Source organism: Frieseomelitta varia, unplaced genomic scaffold (assembly GCF_011392965.1).
Source record: "Frieseomelitta varia isolate USP_RPSP 00005682 unplaced genomic scaffold, Fvar_1.2 scaffold_567, whole genome shotgun sequence".
Lineage (NCBI taxonomy): Eukaryota > Metazoa > Arthropoda > Insecta > Hymenoptera > Apidae > Frieseomelitta > Frieseomelitta varia.
Genome location: NW_025110331.1, coordinates 249,097 through 259,544, shown reverse-complemented (window position 1 = coordinate 259,544; position 10,448 = coordinate 249,097). Strand labels below are relative to the sequence as shown.

Genomic DNA, 10,448 nt, shown 5'->3' with positions numbered 1-10,448 from the left:
TACCAAGTTTATAGCTGTTATACGTATGCACGTAGAAACGTAGATGTAGACCAAACTGTAAGCTGATGTAAATTTAACGTCTTCTGACCTAAACCTTTGAGTTTTCACATTCGAATTGACTTTTAGTAAAGAGTATTTTCTTATTTAAACAATTGGAACTTCAATTTTTTTCTATAGAGGGCACAGATATTTGGCGAGAGCAGTGATGTTAAATTTCTCTTTTTCTATTCCTTGCTGTACTGTGTTTTACAGCAAGTTCATAGCTTCATCACAGCTTCTGATTTAAACCTTCGAGTTTTCAAATTCGAATTGAGGCAAGTTAAAACAGGTTAAAATGGGATTGATTTATTTGTACAAGAAATGACATGGAAATATGTCGAATATATAAATGATACAGTACGATAACACGATGAGGAAATGTTCGATTTGACGAAATGAGAGAGAAACGTAGGAGATTCTGGAGCGTGAACGGCCATCCACGCGAATAAAACTGAGAGAGAAGAATAGGGTTGCAAGGGAGCGAGGATTTCTTGGAAAACACGTGCGTATGTATCTACGTATGTATATGCGTACGTCTTGATTTAATCCACGGCTAATTAATAATCTTCTCATTCGTATCTTCTTTTTCAAATGGCTGTTACGCGACATAATTCCGGCAATTGTGCCAATTATCACAGGGTTAAATGGACAAACAAGTGCGTTGAAAACGAGGAAGGGAACATCGGTAACGACAATTATCGCTGACGACAGTTTCATTCTTTCTTCTCGAGGAGGCCACTCTAATTCATTTAATTAACTACCAGAATTAAGAATATTAAATGAACATTAAACGAGCTGTTCGAGTTGTTCAACACAGTTTTCTACTAGCTGCGTACGTTGAAACGATTTCCCTTGCGTTTAGGTTTACCGCGTGAAATAAAACGAAAGATAACCTAAAACCCAAATCCTCGCGCGTCAATCAATAAATTTAAAAATGACTTTTCCAAATACTTTTATTCCTCTCTGTTCTTTCTTTCTAGGGGCTCCATCGTCGGCCATTTTCCACTTTAACCTTCAACCTCCAATTCCCATTTCACCCGTAAAATTCCATTACTTAATTCTATAATTCCCGAACCTCGTTTTCCATCCATTTAAATATCGTAATACAATAACGTAATTTTTTGTATTTTAATTTACATAAATACGTATATTTTATATATACATACATCTGTATAGTCTAATTTAATTTTCATCCATTATACCAGCGGTTCCCAACCTTTTTTTCTCTCTCCCGTATCGCCTGATTGAGCCTGCTTTTCGTTTATGCTCAACGTTTAAAATTTCTTCATCGTTCGTGAAGAAATAATGCTCTGAAACTGAAAAAGTACGCGCACATTTCCATAAATTTTCCGACATCCAAAATTTCGATTTTCAAAGAAAGAAAGAAAGAAAGAAAGAAAGAAAAGAAAATGACGTCGACCTACAACACGTCACACTGCGCGAAAAGTTTCACAAGCATTCGCACAAGTTTGTATGTATTTACAACACATGTGTCTAGTGCCAGTTGAATCTCTCTCTGTCTCTCTCTTTCTTCTCTCTCTCTCTCTCTCTCTCTCTCTCTCACTCTGTCTCTCTTTCCCGATGTTTCTTTGGAAGCTCGGACAACGACATATCGATGCTCTCTTCTAATTTCGAAGCTCAGTCAACGTTGAGATTCCAGGGTTGGTTCATCGTGTTGGTTCGATCAGTTCTTCCTAATCAGTGATCCTTTACGAGAAGATATGACAGATATGTCTTGCCCCTGATTTGAAAAAGGGAAAAGAAGAAGAAGAAGAAGAAGAAGAAGACTCTGCTTACTGCTGTTAATTTTTCTCTTTTTTCCTTCTTGTTTTTATTTTTTTTTTTTTTTCATCGTTTTAATTTTAATTTTATCGTGAAAGTAATTTGAGGGATCTCGTCATGGTTGACACGGTGGAGACTGAGAGTCGAACAGGTAAGAATAATTATTATACCGTCTTCTCTTCCTTAGTTCAAACTTACAATTAGTTTTACCCAACGCCATCGAAATCGAGGAGAACTCAGAGTAATTGTTTTTAAACAATTGTTTCGCTTTCGCTCTATGTTTAAACACTGTACTTTACTTGAAAGGTAAGAAAGTGTCATATTTTAGAAATTGAGAAACACGTATATTGGTTGGGTTATTTTACTCTCTGAATTCGTTTCGCCCCATAATTTCTGTTTATCTTAGTTATCGTTAGAATCCTTGCCTCATGGTTTCTAGCAAAAACTATGCAAACTAACGTGGAATATTCTTCTGTCCTTCCTCTTTTAACAAATTCGACACAAATCGAACCACGATCGATTAGTTTTGAAGAGGAAAACTTTTTGGAGACTTTTCCTACATTTACAGCATACAGCTGTATTAAATTAATTATGGTTTGAATTACGTTTGGGAGCTAAACGACAGTACAGTAGTTGTCGTGCTCTTTTGAACAAAATTGTAAAGTGATTGCGCAAAGAGACATATTGCAGTGCTCATTTACTACGAAAATGACAAAGTTTTCTTTTTTTTTTGGAGAAGAAAATGACGTGCTAGAATTTTCTTTCTCATAATCAATAACAATTTAACAACGCATTCTCACGTGCTAAAAGGAAAGAAAACGCCTTCGAGCTAAAAAGAAACCAAGTAGTACATGTGACATTTAAGTACCATTTGTGACACTCTGGACAATTGTTTTTCAATTTCTTTCATATTTCAGCTGGTAATTCAATTTAGAAAAAAAAGAAAAAAGAAATGCCTATCGATGAAGCAGAGTGTCCATCGAACGTTGATTAATTTCCTGCAATCAAAATACACGAACGTGAAGAAAACGAGTTTACGATTCGTTCGGTGACTCGTTTCTACTTTTCGCCACGGTTAGTTATCGGGAACTTGGACAGATTATTTGTCATTTCCAAGCACATGTGCATACATATGCATATTTAGATGTCTTTGGTTATCGTTCATCGATCTGAAACAACTTGCCACGTTTTATAATACGTATGTCGCAACATATTGCAGTATGTATTGCAATTGAAAACTCGAGAAGATAAACTATAATTAGGAAATTTATCAATATTACAAAGAAGAAAAAGTGAAACGACGATGAAATAGCGTTGCGATTAGCCATCGCAACTGGTAGTAACGATCGATGCTCGAACTGTTATACAATTAAAGTACAATTATCGTAGAAACGAAGAGGGGATTTTTAAAGGGAAGCGTTTCCACAGTGTGTAAATAACAGACACGAGATTTAGAATGAGAGAGAGAAAGAGAGAGAGAGAGAACAATTGAATTGAAGCGAATCACATGGAAAGATATGTGTGTGTATAATGAGAAGATGGGGATTTCCTATCTCAGTCACTTCACAGAGTGCAATATCAAGGACACTGAACTGGAATTATACAAACTACCTTTAATTTGCCATTTGCCATTCGCTTGATTTGTATTGATCAAGAGCGAAACATCTTGCGGTAATTATAGTTTTGTCTGCGACGGTGAGAAACATTTGCAAAAATAGAGTGACAAAGAAAGTGGACAATTATCTATGTATGTATCTATTCGCAATGAACTTGCCAGTATGCAATGTACGTATGTACGCGCGCGCGTGTGTGTATGCGTGTACTTGTACTCTATACACGTCGAAGGTTTATTTTAATTTATTTAAAAAAGAAGAGAGAGAGAGAAAAGGAGGGAAAGAAAAGGAAAAAGATAAAGAAAGACTAACGTAAGAGACACGATTTCTTTATCGCAAAGACAAATTATACTAATGATTCTATATAAATTCGCCTCGGTTTATGGCAGTGAGCCAATAGCACGAAAGAAGAAATTGTTTGTCATTAAAAATAAGTAGCAAAAGTCTCGGCGTGTAAATTTGTAAGCCAAGGTAAAGTAACACAAAATCTCAACTGAATAAAAATTTACGAGTGTACGTATAATATATGTATAATAAATCTAAATAATAAATATAATATAATATACATATAAACATATATAAAATAATATATGTTTAATAAATAAATAATAAATATAATAAATATAATATATGTATAATAAATCTATGCGCAAAGGATTTCTTGAATTTGTTTAAAATTTGATCAAGCTAAAGTAACATGAAAAATTTCAATTGAATAAAAACTGAATAAGACTTACGGATACATAGGTATACGTGTAAGAAGTCTATGCGCAAAGAATTTCTTGAATTCGTCTGAAATTTCTGTTAGTGGATCGAATTACAAACACACTGATTATTGATAGATTTAATATAAATTACGAAACACATGGAATGTTTAACTCTCATTGTTTCACTCTCTATCTCGTCTCTCATGCTTTGCATCTTCCCGATCACAACTGTTTCTCGTCACTATGCCCGCTCTCAATTGTTCTCGCATACATCTCTCTCATTCGTTCTTTCTTCTCTCTGCCATGAAATATATCAAACACTCAGATCACACCACACCACAATTATATATGCACACTCGCCACATTCATCCTTCCATACAAACATTATGTATATTCACTCCACGATATATAACTATCTATGATAACCACTACCACAATTTCATCAAGCTAAAGTAACATGAAAAATTTCAACTCAATAAAAACTGAATAAAACTTACGGATATGTATATATATACGTATAAGAAGTCTATGCGCAAAGAATTTCTCGAGTTCGTCTGAAATTTGTGGGGCGAGGCAAACTCTTTTCTTAAATTCGATTAAACTCAGTTTCTCGCGTCGAGACTGAAAAGAGATCGAGTGAGTGAGCAAGCACGACAAGTTAAACGTCGTGAAACTCGTACTCTTGCGTGTAATATCGAACTAGAAATATTGGCTGGCTAGAAATACTACGTAAACTGTCTGCAGAGAGAGAGAGAGAGAGAGAGAGAGAGAGAGAGAGAGAGAGAGATATTAGTTGATACCTAGTAGCGCTGCGCGTGAATTATTAGCGAGCAGGATTTTTATCGTCAAATAAACTCTCGTTATCGAGTGATACGGTAACGGTAGTGCGCCAATAATAATTCGCAAATGAACTAGAATGAACAGACTCGAACCGATGCGCGGTTCATTATCAGTAAGTGTTCGTTTTGCATTTCGCGTTTCTACGTTTCATCAAACACTATTGTTCTCATTGTTCAGTAAACAAGCAGTTAGATTCTATTTAGAATCGACGTTCTTCGACTCTTCCTGCCGTCTGTCTGTCTTATAGCGTTTTATCGCTGTAAGAAAGACACCGGTGTCGCATGGAAGTACGAAAATTCGTACAGGATCTGCTGTTTCATGTAAATCTAGATGTGATTGAAACTTTGTTAAATAAAAGAATGTAGGAAAATTCAGGCTGTAAGAATAAAATAGAAATAGATATACCTGTACGTGCTTATAGGATAGATAAATCGATTTCGGTCGTTTTTCGATCGTTGCAGAGTGAAATTTATCAATTTGTAGCTGCTGGTATCGTCGGGTCGTGGGTCGTCACAATGTTTCATCAGGTTACCTTGTTTTTAATTTTTGTTTCTTCCTTCGTGCCACTTTATTGTCACGTTTTAATTTAAAATTAAACAGCGTACGCGATGAATTGACTTTTTTTTTTTTATCGAGTAAAATACGCAGTATTCAGTAATCAATATAATAGTATACGTAGAATAGTATACGTAGATACATGTGTAAAAGTAAAGTAAAATTATAATTGACGATGTTAATTTCCGTTCTATATTTTGTTATTCTTTTATAGGACGAAGAATATTTCATCTTCGTTTCGTGAAACATTGTTTAAACATTGTTATTTTCATGACATAAAAAAAGTTGATCTCGTCAATTGAAATAATCGACGAAATGTACATGAAATTAATTCTTTTGCGTTGCAAACATCGCTATCGGAACATTTCACTAATATGTACAAAATGTACACAGAATACGAAATGAAAGGAAATTTGAATGACTTTGGTGGTTTATGGTGATTGAAATTGTCGAAATTATTGTTGAAATTTGCACCGAGTAGAGCAAAGTTTTCTCAAAACTTTGGAGAAATTTCTAACAAAAGTTCTAATAAATTGTTTCTCGTTGGCAATTAAACGCAGGAGTGGAAGATTCGTGAATTTCTCCGGGTGAATTTACGCTCTTCAAAGATACGTTCACCTCTACGACCTAGGCGCTTCGTATTTACAAAAAAAGTACCGAAATTATCGCAATTCATTCGATACGCGTAATCCCTAAGATAAACTAATCATAATCCAGGAATTATGAACGACGGTGCGAGAAGAAAAGAAATGATGTCGATCAACTGATCCCGGGATAAATTAATGTAAATTATCATTTTGAAGTTATCAATATTGAAGACTTCACTCGTCGAACGAAGTGAAGGCAAAGAACGAAACGAAGCAAATGTTGTTCCCTTCGAAGAGAACGAATGGATGGCTACGTGTGCATTAAGAAAAGGGAAGCAAAATTTCGGACAAATAATTGTGGAATTCTTTCTGCATGAGCGAATAAGGAATCGTTGTTCGAAAAGCATTAGCATCGTCGTCGTGTTCTTGACATCGTTTCGATTTAACAAACTGGCACGCACGTAGAGATAGCAATCAGCCACAAAATAAATCCCCGTTTGTACATGCGCTCCTCGTTTGTCCGCCGTGAACGTTTTTTTCCATCATTTTCCAGCTAATTTCCCGCGTTACTTACCCGCGGTTAATTAATTATCCAATCGCCATTCATTTGTTCAAGGGAATTCATTTTAATACAGATAACGTTTGTAATAGTATTGTTCTGGAACAGAACGTGCTAATCGGACAGTTACGACAGCCACAACTCACTCCAACCATGGCAAATCCAGGCAATAACCATGCCGGCTTTCACAATTTCCCTTGTTGTCGTCCCTTCTAATTGCACTTTCTCCTGCATTGAAGAAGGGACTGGGATATGGAGAAGATCGGCATGAGCAAAACAAAGGAAAGAGCCTCTAGGAGACACCTTTGCCCGAGGTATGGAGGGAATCTCGGGTCTTACCGCCTATACAGGCTGTTTCGTAACTTGTGGCACCCAGATCGAGAGCTGATTGTACGTCTAAAAATAATGAAAAAAAGTCATATAAATATATGTCCTATCTGTCTTTATGTTTATGAGATGTAATGAATTTTCTGTTTCAATTATTTTTAGAAAAGATGCTCGAAATGACCACCAAGCCTGCACGCGTCTTGCCATTGATCTGGTTACTCTCTCTCTCTATCGTTTCTGGTGTTTCTCGAATTTGTCGGAAGCCTTGCTCTATTCTATTTACTATCTCGTAGTATTTCAGCATGTTCAATCGACGTTGCGTATACAATAGATTTTTAAATGTCCCCGCAAATGAAAATCTAATGGATTCGAATCCGGAGAACGAGCAGGCCATGCAACAGGACCTCCACGACCAATCCATTTATTTGCAAAGTGTCGATTTAAAAATTGCCTAGCCACTCGGCTAAAATGCGGCGGAGCTCCATCATGCATAAACCGCATACGAATAATCTAATATCGACTTGGAACTTCCTCTAATATTTCGTGTAAACGCGTACTCGAGAAATCAACGTACTTTGTGCCTGTTAGTTTCCCATCAAGAAAAAAAGGTCCAATTAAAAATTATTCCTGCCCGTACGTTTCAACTAAATTGGTCTTGATGTCTTGAATGCGCAATAACACGTGGGTTTTCTTCATCCCAATTATGATTATTGAATGAAAATTGAATGTACCATCCCTGGTGAAACTAGCTTACTAGAGTTTGCTCTGTTTATAAAATTCATTATATCTCATAAACGAAGGCAGATAGGACATATATTTATATGACCTTTTTTGGACCGAAGTGGGTCCCACAAATTACGAAACACTCTGTATAATCACAGGCACACAGTCACGATATCAGCTCATCTCATACAGCAATCATACAGTACACAGTACACAGCATCAGTCACACAGTCATCATTCAACCTTAAATATATATAGTTGTTAGATATAAGTGTTTAACCTATATTCGCATTCCATAAAAACCCCAACGAGAGAGCTATCGGCACTTCACGGACAACGTACACACCGTTGTGCTCAAACAAGTGTTACTTGTAGTAATTGTTAGAACAACATCACTTAATGTATATATAACGTATACTTAAACATGTGTATTGATATACTCGAGTATACATACATCCTTGTACTAGAATGTACATACATGGAATGTACGCTTAAATGTATACAGAAATTAGAATTTCGAATGAGCGATACGAGCGAGTCTACTTAATATCATTTTGCCTCTATCTATTCGACAATTACTCATTCAACAATTTCAAAAACAAATGCCACTGTAAAATGTTAGTTCAAACGTTGTTATAATCGCAGTTCGTTATAATCCAATTCGTTCTAATGCAACATAATGATCACATGCAGTGGACAATCGACGTTCGTTATTCATTATTCCAACGAGTTAATTAAAACACACATTTATTTTCAAAGATGATCAACTTGATCTTGGAGCAAAGTAACGTAGTAACGTGTAGTAACGTGTCATTTTTGAAAATGCAAATAATGAAATAGTTAGAGTGATTCGATAACGCAATGTTTTTATTATTTACGATGAAAATAATATTGTATGCATGTATATGTTTATTTCAGCCTCTTTGGCCTTGAAATTGACTTTGGTTTCCACATTGCACGTATCCTAAATTTCACATGTATTCAATATTTCTGTATCCTATTTTGCTTTACCCTATACTTATATTTATCTGAACTATGCTATTCTTTTGTCTAACCTAAGTATCTTGACCTAATGCTTGATGAAAGTAATATTACTACTTGTAATTGAAATGGAAAATTATTCTCCGGAATGAAATTGAATTCGAACAGCTTCAAACAGTACGCAACAAGGCACGATGCTCGAACGATTGCTCGAAATCGTTACAACGATCGTGCGAGATCGTTACGCGTAATTATAGCGTTAGAATTTGCGTCGAACAAGTAGTCGAACTGACGCTTATCTGCGTTTATCAGTTTAATTGTCTTTATCAGGATCGATAAGGCCGTAGTTGCGAGCCTGAAGTGGACTTCCCTCAATTAGCCTAATTTATATTTACATTTACATTTATTTTTACATTTGTCGATATCGATGATCGCCAACCTAAGTCGTAATTGGCGTAAACAAGCCTCTCAGGTAGTAAATTCATCGCATAGTTTGTCACTTGTCAGATTTCCACGGATGTGCCTGTGTCTCTAAGTACAAAGTGGAAAGAAAAGTTTGCCCGTTTGCTATCATTGAACGAATTCTACGCTACTTCGATTCGATGGAAATACGTATAAGGAATTTGCCATAAAATTGACCTCAAATTTCAAAGTCAAATTTTTCTTTTGCATTTTTACTCGTCGCGAAAACTTTTCCGAGGAATCACTTGAGAGTTCTCTTGGAAAATGGCAGAAATGTTTCTCAATCGTTCGAGTCACTGCGGACGCTTGGGTTCTAACAGCGACTTTATGGTTCTGGACGCGATTGTCCGTTTTACGTAATTTTCATATTAGGTTTCACTGATCATTTGATTTGTCACAGTCAAGTGGTATCGGCGTAAGTCTAAATAATCAAATGATCAAACTGACTATATAATGATTAACATTTTTCGAAATATAAACGTTACATGCTACAAGTCGCGAGTCATAAAGTCGCTGTTAGAACGCACGCGTCCGCAGCGACTTGAACGATTAAGAAACATTTTTGTTATTTTCCAAGAGAACTATTAGGCCGCGACCGAATGGAAAAGTTTTACCTTTGTGACAAGTGGAATTAGAATGCAAGAAAAAAAAAATTTTTTGGCCTTGAAATTCACCGTCACGATCAATGTTGCGGGAGGAAAATCTTTACATGTATCTCCGTCAAATCGAAGGTGTAGATGGTCGTCTGTGATAGCCACGGACAAACTTTTCTTTCCACCTTGTATATCGAAGAAGCGAATAAGGAAGCGATCGATCGAGTCGAGTCGAGTCCTATGATGGAATTTTCTATCGCTAGAAAACTCGAGGATTTGGCCTACAATCTAATACACGGGTATTCGTTACTTATGCTCCGTTCTATGCTGCGTGTTGTTTTTCTTTTTTTCTCTCTCTCTCCTTCTGCATGAATCAACATGGCTCAAACTGGTTTCTACCATTTTTATCCCTCTTTCTGCTCGACACTTTCAGATGGAATCAATAATAGGCGAACAGTCTCGCTCCGAAACGAGTTTCCATCATTCAAATTCTACGATATACAGAGATGTGAAGTCTACGATGTTGCGTAGCGCCATAAACCTGTAGATACGTATTATGCGAAAAAATCTTTGCAATCTACCGTGATATTCTAAATATTATACATACATACATACATACATACATACATACATACATACATACATACATACATACATACATACATACATACATACATACA

General features: G+C 36.0%; 1 protein-coding gene and 1 long non-coding RNA gene across 2 annotated transcripts in view; one reads left to right on the top strand and one right to left on the bottom strand.

The window, feature by feature from the left end:
- Positions 1 to 329: 329 nt before the first annotated feature.
- Positions 330 to 4,632, bottom strand: LOC122534029. The gene is made up of 2 exons (XR_006307822.1): positions 4,172 to 4,632; positions 330 to 1,355 (listed from the first exon to the last, which is right to left on the bottom strand). It is a non-coding gene; the product is annotated as an uncharacterized LOC122534029 (long non-coding RNA).
- The window catches only part of LOC122534025 (synaptic vesicle glycoprotein 2A-like), a 24,073-nt gene continuing 15,321 nt past the window's right edge, over positions 1,697 to 10,448 (top strand). Inside the window, exon 1 of the mRNA XM_043664286.1 lies at positions 1,697 to 1,972. Coding sequence (XP_043520221.1) covers positions 1,939 to 1,972 — 34 coding nt within the window. The 5' untranslated portion in view covers positions 1,697 to 1,938. The remainder of the gene's footprint in view (positions 1,973 to 10,448) is intronic.